The 12,707-nt window shown below is 42.3% G+C and overlaps 1 protein-coding gene across 1 annotated transcript in view; it reads left to right on the forward strand.

Moving 5' to 3' along the window:
* SLC9A9 (solute carrier family 9 member A9) overlaps positions 1-12,707 on the forward strand; it is a 277,743-nt gene that overhangs the window by 50,270 nt on the left and 214,766 nt on the right. The window contains exon 5 of the mRNA XM_081190736.1: positions 11,109-11,224. Coding sequence (XP_081046862.1) covers positions 11,109-11,224 — 116 coding nt within the window. The remainder of the gene's footprint in view (positions 1-11,108; positions 11,225-12,707) is intronic.

Consider the following 12,707-nt stretch of genomic DNA (forward strand, 5'->3'; position numbering starts at 1 on the left):
GAATGAGCTAAAAGAGGGCATCTTTAAGATTTTGGGATGGTTTGTTCCCTGCGCCCCATGCAGTAGAGCAGTATTGGTTGCTGGGGGGGGGGAGGACTTTAACAGGGCCATTCTGCACTTACCATTTATAGTGGTATAGTTGCTGCTTTTCAGGTATTGTTTTTGCATGCTTCCACAACGCCATCATTATTCAGGTAGTATTTTGGAGTAATATACTCAAAACCCCACGTTTTCTTCCAACACCAAAAATCTGACTTCTGTGGGTGATCTGGAATGGATCCTCAACATTTTCATTTGTCTGGCATTTGTAGAAACGTCATCCCAGATTCTGCGCATCAGGGGTGAGGTTTGGGGGGCATGGTTGAAGAATTGTCGGTTTTAAACCACTTCCCTCTGCCCCCAGGGCATTTAGCCCAGTTGTGAGCCCAGTTCAGAGGAGAGATATGGCAGAGAGGGTCGATGATACTGAGTGAAGGCACTGCCCATGACAGACATCATTAGCTGTCACAAAAATTCATTACAATCACCAGGTATGCTATAGCTCAGACAGACACGTACAGTGGTACCTCGGGTTACATATGCATCAGGTTACATATGCTTCAGGTTACAGACTCTGCTAACCCAGAAATAGTGCTTCAGGTTAAGCACTTTGCTTCAGGATGAGAACAAAAATTGTGCTCTGGCAGCGCGGCAGCAGCAGGAGGCCCCATTAGCTAAAGTGGTGCTTCAGGATAAGAACAGTTTCAGGTTAAGAACAGACCTCCGGAACAATTTAAGTACTTAACCCGAGGTACCACTGTAGTTCCTTTTTTAACTTGCAAAACTGGAAATCTTGAACACTGGGCATTCAATTATTATGCCTGCAGCAGTGCCCTGCATATCTCCCTTCCCTCCTTCCCTTCCCCCACTTTATCATTCCAGGGGGATCCAGTTCATCCCAGAGAGGTCCAGGGCTGCCTCAGTCCTCTCTGGCCAAATCATGGATTCACCTGAATCTTCCTGATTGAGTTTTGAGTTCAGGATCTGGGATTGAGTCAGAGCCAGTGCACAACTCTTTATTTGAAGAACAATCCCACATAGTGACAATGTGGGTGCATCAGTGGCTAAACTAAGGCTGGATCTAGACACATCAAAGAAGCATTTCAGTTAAATGCATTGTAAACTTTGTATGAGAAATCGGGTTGGCAAAAAAGGAACTCCACAGTGCCATCTGGTGTCACAGTGTTATAATGCATATACAACGCATATAAAGCGCTTTTTCTTTGCTGAGTCCCAAGTTCAACAGGGTCAGTCATGTGTGTTTCTCTTGGTTTCTCTCCTACAATTGTACCTGGTTACACACATTCACACATAATGCATCCACCTGGGATAGTGGCCTTATTCACAGTTCTAGTAACACCTTTGGCTGAAGTTTAGCATACCCACCTTTGGGAGATGAAGCCACTGAAGTAACAGAGGAAGGGCTTAGAATCAAAAACAAAATGGAATGCTGTGAGGAGCAGACAGGAGATAAGAAAGATAAAAGAACAGGAAATGTGGATAGTTTTAAGAGAAAGTGGAAACCAAGAGATGGGACTGTTTTGTGGTGGGCCAGGGGAATAAGGAGGAGAGGGTAACCAGCTGTGAAGAATGGGAAGAGAAAAACTCTTCTTGAAAAGGGGTGGCCCATTGCAAAAGTGGACCTTCCTCAGAGGCCCCTAATCACAGAACTGAGAACACTTGGTTATTGTGACTGCACTTCTAGACTATTGCTTTGATAGTAGAATATATCAGAGACTTAACAAGCAGGGTGTAATTAAACTTTACAGTATCCTTAATTTGCTTTGCTGATGTCCTTATTTAAAAGCTGGTTAGAGAGTTCTTTACAACAGTTTGTCTTAGCTACCAAACTGACTTGTCCTTCGGGAACCATTACCAGGATTCATGAGGAAGAAGGTAAATGTCCCTAACCAATTTTTTTTCCCACTACATGAGGTGGGCATCCCTGCAGAGGTGTGGACACATGTCAAGGGAGGTGGCAGCTATTCCCTGACACATGTTGAGCAGTTTTCCTACTAGTGTTTTATTCTGGAATAACCACGATTTGCTCACTCACTTTTTACAGGGCTTGCATACTCTGTCATATTCAAATCATCCCCTCCCTATGTTTTCACTGTGCTTCTTCCACCTTTTTGATCATTGCAAAATCATCACCACCCAACATGTACTTCTGTAATCCATTTTTTAAAAAAGAGTTCAATGGCTGTGTCCATTTAGACAGGAAAATGTGCAACTGAAACTCCTTATGGGAGGAGTGCTTCGTGAGGCAGGGACAATGGTTTGGAGACGCCCCTCTTTTCTCCATTGCTTGCCCTGTAATTTCTATTCCATGGCCACTTCATTCTCTCCCTTCTCTGACTTATATGGGAGCAGCAGAGTTTAGGAACATAGGAAGCTGCCCATACAGAGGCAGACCACTATTCCATCTAGCCCAGGGGTCAGCAAACTTTTTCAGCAGGGGGGCCAGCAGGGGGCCAGTCCACCATCCCTCAGACCATGTGGTGGGCCAGACTATATTTTGAAAACAAAAAAATGAACGAATTCCTATGCCCCGCAAAGAACCCAGAGATGCATTTTAAATAAAAGGACACATTCTACTCATGTAAAAACACGCTGATTCTCGGACCGTCCGCGGGCTGGATTTAGAAGGCGATTGGGCCGGATCCGGCCTACAGGCCTTAGGTTGCCTACCCATGATCTAGCCCAACACTGTCAACACTGAATGGAAACGGATCTCCAAGATTTCAGGCAAGAGTCTTTTCCAGCCTCACCTTGGCTGACGCACAATCAGTGTACATCACCAATGTGTGTTCATCTGCGGGTATGTAAGCCCCCTTCAGACTGATGAAGATTCCACATCACTTAGGAAGTATGTCCGGCGGGTTAGCTGATTGTGTTCAAGAGAACGCCTTCTCCTGTTATCCAGTGGGCACCGAACACCTGGATGGTGTATCTAACATGCTCTAATGCATATGCAACCTTGTCTGGACTACTAATCATACACAACACAGCACTTGAGGGTCTCTACCTCTAGACTGGAGCTATATTATATTACTATAATCCAGATACCATTATTTAGTTTTGCTAATTGCACTAAAATGCTTGGAGCCAACTGGCATTACTTAGTGGATAAAATTACTTATCATTAGGCAAAGCCTGAAGAGGGGGAGGGAGTATGAATTATACATTTTTTCTAATTGTGAAATCATTTTTATTGGTAATAAATTAGTTTTAAACCTGCCATTTATTTATTTTTTTAAAAACCACAGGAATTGTCCACCATAAATTATCTAACCGTGACCTACTAAGGCCAGTACAAGTCATTATTTCACAGCATTTTCTTTGGACCATAAGCACCTCCAGTCCATTTGCGCTCATGCCGTTGTCACTGTGTAGTTCAGTTAATCCAATAAAAATGTTAAAGTCATGTCAAACATGTTTTTTATGGTTAAATTCATGCCAGATTTTACAGTGGGTTATTCCCTAATCTCATTTCTATTACTCTGAAAGTCACAAACTGATCTTAATTATCTCTTAATGGTAGTATAATCTCATTTTGAGACAACGTGAGGGGCTGTAGTGAAGACCATATCTTGTCGCAAAAGAGCAAAGAACACCATTTTAAGTGCATTTAGATTGAAAATAGTTTACTGCCAAGTTCTCGGGTTTTAAAGATAGGATATTAAATATTTAAGGCTGCAATCATATGCACACTTACTTGAAAGCAAGCTCTACTGAATAGGACTGCATCCAAATAAGAATTGCAGTGTCAGGCTCCAAAGTGTAAATATGAAGTAACACTGGTCGACACAAATAATAGTTCATGTCATCAAACTGTTCTGGGATTCAGCCACTTCTGGGAAATGGGAAACATCACTTCAGCCTGGGTTTGTGAGGCGGGTGGGTAGCCTGTCTCAGCAGTCGTCCACAAAAAAGACCCTGCACATAGATGGCTAACATTTCATGGAGAAGGGAACATTAGAATTTTCTGTCACACACTTATAGGCACAGTACATATATTATATTGTATACACACAGACCGAGAACAGAATCACATTACTGAACTCTCCCTAACCCTGTTATGTAGGTCCAACGATATGTGATGCTAATTACATTGCATGAAACCACATCTTTGTTTTTTCTTTATTTTATTAAAGTTGCTGGGCAATTTTTATCAGGATGACAGCATGTGGGGAGGGGAGATATGCCACTTTCCCCCCCTAAGTGTAATTGCAGTGCAGGGTGTGATTTTTGTCATGATTGCAGTGCAGGAAGGAAGAGTTAAACTTGCAGAATGGGGGCTTATATTAGGGAAATGGGGGCTTATATTAGGGGAAAGGACTTGCAAAACTGTCCTATTAGAAGAAATGGAAATGAAAATGAATTTTTTGTGAGGGTTTTTTTAAAAAAATCACAAACTGATATGAAAATTGGGGGAACTAAATTTAAAATCATAAAAATGAGGAATTGAAGCTGACAGATTTCTCCATCTCTAAATTGTGACCTAAACCATAGGTGTTGACAAACCATTTTTACAACCACACATAAACTGCACATCTTTATTCAAAATAAATAAAAATAAAAATAAATTGTCCAGTAGCACCTTAGAGACCAACTAAGTTTGTTCTGGGTATAAGCTTTCGTGTGCATGCACATGTCTTCCACCCTCCCACTATATATAAGGGTCTGCTGACTGCTGTTTCAGTGTGCATGCACATGAAAGTTTATACCCAGAACAAACTTAGTTGGTCTCTAAGGTGCTACTGGACATTTTAAAAAATAAATAAATATGCACATCCTTATGTTGAAACTGGCTTTCAATCACTTTCTCTTGCAGCTTCACTTACTATTTGTTTTTCTTTGTTTTTCTACCATGGAAGCATTTGCAATTATATTATTAATTATATGAGTCATAGTCACAGGTCAAACTATAATCACAATTTCTGATTAATTTCACAAGGTTATTCTTTGGCCTCTGAGAATTTGTTTTTAAAGTTCATTCAGTCAATCTATGTCATCAGTCATGGTGAGATTTTTTTTTTTTTTGATGTTTTGTTAATAACTAAGGTAGCTTTGATTTAAAATTCAAATAGTTTGCAGCAAGTTGAAAGATTCACTGACACTAGGTTTTTGACTGCCTACTTTTGATACTATTTCATGCCTCATTTGTCATAGTAATTATGGGATTTAATCATTATTCAGAGATCAAATGAATATTCTTCATGGTGAAGATTCAGGTTTTAGGTATACACAGTAATAATGATCAATAGAATCTGAGCTCTGGAACACCATGTTCTACAATGAAATAAATATGTATTTGTGATGTAGTATAATATTCATATATTTAATCCAACACACACGTACACATTTATGTTAGAAATGTAATGGAATATTACAATATTATGTTTAGATCTCAAATGCAAATTTGGAAGTCTCTTTTCAATAAAAACTTATCCCTCTTGTTCATCACAGAATTCACAAACATGGCACTAGCTCCACCCCCTGGGTGACATCATGTATATTGGTGATCCTTCTGAGCCAATCAGTAAATGGCTGATTCCAAAGAAAGCTGGTTCACAGTGCAAAAGGTTTTCAACACAGGAATGGGAAGAGCCATCACTGATTAGGTGTTGCATTCCTGCAGCCACCTTTACACGTTCTTCAGTGAACACCTGAAGGGGGCTGATGGGTGGTGTGGGGATGCCAGAGTACAGAAACCAGGGTGCCCTGCATTTAGAAGAATTGCTGGTGGATATTAACGATCATGGGAAGCTTACCCAACTGAACTTTTCATCCCTCTAGTCCAGTGGTCTACTATAGCCATGTTGTTGTTTAGTCATTAGGTCATGTCCAACTCTTCGTGACCCCATGGACCAGAGCATGCCAGGCACTCCTGTCTTCCATTGCCTCCCGCAGTTTGGTCAAACTCATGTAGTAGCTTCGAGAACACTGTCCAATCATCTCGTCCCCTTCTCCTTGTGCCCTTACTCTTTCCCAACATCAGGGTCTTTTCCAGGGAGTCTTCTCTTCTCATGAGGTGGCCAACGTATTGGAGCCTCAGCTTCAGGATCTGTCCTTCCAGTGAGCACTCAGGGCTGATTTCCTTAAGAATGGAGAGGTTTGATCTTCTTGCAGTCCATGGGACTCTCAAGAGTCTTCTCCAGCACCATAATTCAAAAGCATCAATACTTCGGCAATCAGCCTTCTTTATAGTCCAGCTCTCACTTCCATACATCACTACTGGGAAAACCATAGCTTTAACTATACGGGCCTTTGTCGACAAGGTGATGTTTCTGCCTTTTAAGATGCTGTCTAGGTTTGTCATTGCTTTTCTCCCAAGAGAAATCCCCAGATCAACTCCAACAACAGTTTCAAAAGCTCCCTCTAGGGGAAACAATTTCTATTTGTATCCGTCCTTTTAAAAGCAGATACATATTTTGTTCCTTTTAAATGCAAAAGGAAACATTGGAATCAATATATTTCTCTTTTTAAACTATCTGTCAACAAACGTTTTATTCACAGTCAATGAACTTTCCCAAAACGTCTGTCTTCCTAGCAACCCGTTCCCAGGTTCAAGGCGGTGGAAATTTATCTTTCTTTACTCTCTCTCCTGCAGGCTTGAACAATCTAAAATTTCCCCCCTCTTCTCCTGCTTCCAAGGGGGGTTTAGTAGTTTTAGCCGATGGAGATTTAATCCTTTACAAAAGACATTCCAGACTTTAGCTTGCAATGTCTTTGCTTCAATCTATTTACAAAAGCGGAAGGCGGACTTCCTGTTTAGAACCTTCCCGGTTCGGTGCTAAATTAAGATGTTTCATAGTCCAATTTTCCGTTCTACTCACGGGTAGTTGTTTAAAGTCCAATTGTCCACAGGAAAAAGTCAGCGCTCTCCGGCAACAGCAATGCGGCTTCACTCCGTGAAAAGAGCAGTCGATTCGAAGCACCGCGCCGCTCACCCCACATCGCTCCGGATCCCCGAAACCGGGTTTCCCCGTGAGTAGGTGCCTGCTGAATCCCACATCCACAGGCTTCTCCCGCCTGTGGTTTTTGATGGGTCTCCACCTTGCCGTGGCGGTCCAGACCCTAATTTCCATGAAGCGGATTCCTCCTGATCAGAGGAAATCCGCCATTGCCAGAGGCGCTAACCCAGAAGTCCATCATAGTGGCCTTCTAAGAGCATCAGGCAGAGATGTCTTGCCCATCATCTGATTATTATATACTGGAGATTCCAGGGACCGAGCCATTGGCCTTCACGAAAAGCATGATAAAGATAGCAAGATGTTAAGGGAAATATTCCACCAATGGCTGGAGCTACAGACATTGTTCTGGGATACAAGAGTTTCCCAGTTCAAATGAAAATGTATTCACTGCACAATTTAAGGCAGCGGGGGGGGGGGGGCACCCAGTACACAGTGTTCAGAAACTTGACTGCTGTGCCACCGGCTCTCTGAGCCCTTGATCCAACAGACAGATCAGGTTGCAGTGCTGTCCTGAATAGTGTTAGCTGACTCTGTAGCTGATGCCGATCAGCTGACCTTTCAGTACAATGGAAAAGGTGCAAAGCTGTACAAAACCTTTCCTCTCTGGGCTGGCAGCTAAGTAACTTGTTTCGGTAATGTAAGGATATCAGGGGGTTACTTGAGATCAATCAGGCAAATGCCTCCCTGGTCGGCTGTAAAGCCTCATTATTGGTGCCAAAAACCCTTCACCATGCAGAGCGCCACTATTCCGTGGCTCGCTCATTCACTGGCAGAATCTGTGAGTGGGCGGTCCTTAAACCTTCCCCAGCAGAGTGGTTTCTTGACGCCCAATCTGCACCTCCCCTCTCGGCATGGAAGCCTCCTGCGCAGGGAGGGCGTGGGTAACGGAGGACCTCTCTCCTCCCCGCTTTGCCCAGGCAAGGTGTCCTGGCACCGCCTCGCCTCCTCCGAGCCCTGAAGCTCCTCTCCACTGGAGGCGTGGTTACTCTCCTCCACTGAGGAGGTCTGCTTCCCACGATCTTTGGGGGCTCTCTGTAATCCACCCGGCTTTCCCCCTCTTGCCCCATAGCCGATGGCAGTTCCCTGACAGGTAATAACACAAAACTGCTCTCACCTGGCCCCTGCCTTGCCCCCGTTGTGCTGCAGCTCATCTAGCCAATCTGGTATTGGCTGTCCATCATTATGTTTCCTTCTTTTGGCCCTCAGATCCCATGTGCTTGATTCAATACATGTCCGACAGCCTGGTCATGACTACATTCCCTGCCTCTGCCTAACATGTCCCTCAATCCATGTCAAACCCAAAATCTGTGGCCAGCTAGGCTAAGGTCTGGCATGCACTTCAGCCTCTTGTTTGCAAGATTTATAAAGTTTGCAGCTGCAGATATTACAGGTACTCATCAAATTTGCAAAAGCATTTGCTCCAAATTATTACTTCAAGCATTCCAAGGCTGAGCAGTTATAGCAGATTCTGGGGTACTTAAACCAAGGCTGGATGGGCCATGAATCTGATACAATAAAGCTTTTGTGCCTTAATATACAGAATGAATTGAACAAACCATCCCTATAGTCCCTCATTTTCACTGCATTACATTTGCTCTGTAATGTGGCTACAAGCAAACAAACAAATAGAAGCCCAGTTAACTCTTCATTATGTTTGATTACATGTTTTCAGTCTATACCAGCCATCAAAGACGCCTTAGGCTACAACATAATCATGTCTAGGCATAGTAAGATCCCTGATGACATATTAGGACAGGAGAATTCGATACTGGGTTAGAAAACAGATTGGGTGAGTGAGATGTACATTAAAATTTCAGTCATTACCATAGCAATATGTGACACAGAAAGAACTGTGGGCTTAAAACTTTACTTTGATACAATCTGCACTCATTAATGTGTTCCAAAAGATTACAGCAAGAAGTCACTATTTAACAAAGGAGAATACCTCGCCTCGACATACAATCGATAAATAGATTTAGGTGTCTGGATAGGGAACATGCAATGTGGTTTGTTGTACGTAGAACAGAGCTTCATTTAAACAGAGCCTTCTAATTAATTTTTGTGTGTGGCTTCAAAAGGACATCAGCTTCCATTAGGTACAATTATGGCTGCCAGCTGCAAGGATTCAGCTCCTAACTTCAGTTTCTTTTGCATGTGCGCACAAACTTTTCATAGGCTTCTGCCTGCTTTCAAACATAGGCAAGTAGATACGTTTCCATTTTCTCTCTGTGCGGATTTGCTTCCCAAAAAGCACTTTCAGCCCCTCTGCACCTTGTGCTGATTGCTGTCAGCATACTTTAGCTATGAAGATAAAGTACTGATAGTCAAAAACTTCTCCACAGCTCAGGGCCGGTGACAGGTCTGAGGAGGCCCTGAGCAACAAGATGGCGGGAGGGGAGGCAGCACAACCCTGGTGCCCTACTCAAAGTAAGGTTGCTAAGGGGCAGATCAGTGGGCAGCCTGCAGTGGGGATGGGTGATCACAGTGGGTAGCTGTGAAAATGGGTGGTGGCATATTGCCAGCTGACAAGAGAAACACCAGGTTAAGCAGCTGCATTGCACCGTCATCATCTTTTCCTCAAAATATTTCTGGATCCTGACTAGGACTGGGGGAGAAACTTATTTCACTTCACATTTCAAGGTGACTCTACCAAAATTGCACTTCACAAAACAATGAAAGAACTGAAACACACTGTCATCCTTTGAAATTCACACTTCTCTGAATTTTGCAGTGCAGTTTTCCGGTCAAGTAATGTGTAGATAATGGTAAAAATGCATTTCCTGGGATAAAGTGTGCATGCAAAAGCATACATTTAAAAACAAAAACAAAACCCAACATAAAATCACATTATATGGAGGGTGAATGCTTTTCAAATGTGCATATTTGGCAGAATTTCATGCAAATATGTGCATTGTAGGAGGCATTTGTATTCAAATGCTGGTGAATTGTCATGAGGACTTTAAATAATAAAAAAACCCTAGGCTGATGTGGAAATGTGGAGAATTAAACTTAGGAATGGAAAAATTAGAAAGGGGGAAATGGCAGGTTTGCCCATCCATAGTCCTGACATATAGTACGTTATTGGGGCTGAGAGGCATTGAGGTAATATAGATAGTAGCAGCTCTGGTTGTGTTATCCTACATGTGTTTCCTCAGAGCCAAAACCTTTAAAAAAATAATTAAAGGAAGCTTACATCATTTGCAATGGACCTCAGCCATGATATGTGCTGACACCCAGATAGGTCTTAGTTTTATGCATATTTGACTGCGTAGCCAGGCAGAATGAGACATGTAGATACTGGGGCAATTGACATCAACTTTCCAGTTGCAAAAAGAGTAACACTTGTCAGGTTCTCAATATGTGCTAAATGTTTAACTGCCATGCCAATCAAATAACCTAATTTAGGGTTTTTCTTTTACAGTTAAATACACAGTCCAATGACTTGTCCTCTCTCACACACAAAAAGTTAGCAAGATTGATGCCCCATGTTTCCAAACCTGACTTTTTGATTGATTGTTCTCACAAGTATTAATATCCATCTTGTTTTCAGCTACAAGCCTGAACATTTTAATATAACCTGTACTTGTAACATTTATTTAATAAATAAGTAGCAATGAAACAATGAAAACTGCAAAAGCGATCCTTTTAGAATTGTCAGAACTAGTCAGCACAACATCTCCTCTGATGCTAGTTTGTGCGAAGGTTCTACAATAGCTGACAGGCTGATTTTGATAATCTCTTCTTCAGATTACTTCTGTAAAATGAATGGCTAAATATATTGTCATCATCTGTCACAAAGTGAATAAATTGCTAATATTCAGTGTAAAGGCAGGGTTTTGGGGTGGGGGCCATTCCTCAAATGTCTAGAAAATCTTGATATAATATTTCAGGCCTAAAACAGAACTAGATTTATAGACTGCAGCAATTTACCCTCTGCACTGCTATAATCACACACAATAAAAAGACATTGGGCAATGTACATCCTAGCAGTTTAAACAAGAAACCACTTCAAAAGTTGTGAAAAGAAAATAGGGTTCTGTAATGGTTCTGAATAGTCTTTATTTATTTTTTTATCGTCCAATCCTGCAGGTTGATAATGTATGGCTTCGTACAGGCTATGGTCCAACTTAGCCAGCTGAAGAAAGGAGACTTTCACTTCACTGACTGTTTATTATTTGGTTCTTTAATGTCTGCTACAGATCCAGGTAAATATACATTATTTTGTATATATTTTTTGCCTGCTTAATAAAAAATATTAATGTTTTAAACTCATATACATTAATCCAGAGAATTTAGAGTGGCAGAATGTACAATAGTTTCTCCCATTTTATCCTCACACAGATTAGGCATGGGGGAAAGCACTTTTCAGATAAACTTCTCACTCCCTCTCCCCATATGAACTGGCCCAAACCCTGCAGTCTTCACCAGAGGGTCTTCTCCAGATGCCCCACCTGAGGGAGGTGCTAAAGGTGGCCACATGAGAGTGGGCCTTCATAGTGGTGGCCACCTGTCTGTTGAATGCTCTCCCCAGGGCAACATGCCTGGCACCATCATTATCAATTTTGAGGTGTCCTTTGGGGGGGTATTTAGTAATTTGGTATTTGGGACACGGGTGGCACTGTGGTCTATACCACTGAGCCTCTTGGGCTTGCCAATCAGAAGGTCGGCAGTTCGAATCCCCACGACAGGGTGAGCTCCCGTTGCTCGGTCCCTGCTCCTGCCAACCTAGCAGTTTCAAAGCACATCAAAGTGCAAGTAGATAAATAGGTACCGCTCCAGCGGGAAGGTAAACAGTGTTTCCGTGCACTGCCCTGGTTTCAGTGTTCCATTGTGCCAGAAGCAGCTTAGTCATGCTCGCCACATGACCCAGAAAAACTGTCTGCAGACAAATGCCGGCTCCCTCAATCTGTAAAGCGAGATGAGCGCCACAACCCCAGAGTCTTCTGCAACTGGAATTAACTATCAGGGGTCCTTTACCCTTTTTTATTTGGTAATTAAGCTATCGCTTATGGTGGTATTCAACTTTTAGTTACGTGTATAGAACCTGTCCTTATTGATAGGTTAGTGGATAAGAATTTTATATATTTTTGTACCCGTTGTTTTAAATCTTTTGGATTTAATGTTATATCATTCTATGAATCAGGTTGCGTTGCCTAGTCCCACCCCAACACCCTGAGTAGACCAATGCTGAGGCTACTTAGAGTGTGTGACACGAAGGGTGGGGTTAGTCGGCAGACCCCCATTCATAGATTGATAAAACACATGAACATTTCACTTAAAAGTGGGTCTCATATTTGCTCCAGGATTTGAATGGAGGTTTCCCTCTTCCAAATTCAAAACCATTCACCCCACCCCACAGCTACGAAGACTGATCTGCTTGTGGTTTCTCAGGTTAGCATACAAAGCCCCCAAGAAATAGTATATTTCCCAAAGTAAATATTCCCAAAGATGTCCCGTCAAAGCTGGAGATGCCCAGCTTGTTCCATATTTTGCTTTAGACAAGATGTAGTTGCAGCTCTACTCTGACATTCACTCAGGGACCTGAATGACGTGGTCCTGTAATATTATTACACATCATTTTCTGTTCCTAAGACTGCAGCCTGCTCTACAGTCCTATGAAGAGATTATAAGTGCTGGATCAGGAAGAGAGTCTTTAAAACAGCACTCAAATCCCAATGGATTCAATGA

This window comes from Podarcis bocagei (genome assembly GCF_964188305.1).
Source record: "Podarcis bocagei genome assembly, chromosome: 4".
NCBI lineage: Eukaryota > Metazoa > Chordata > Lepidosauria > Squamata > Lacertidae > Podarcis > Podarcis bocagei.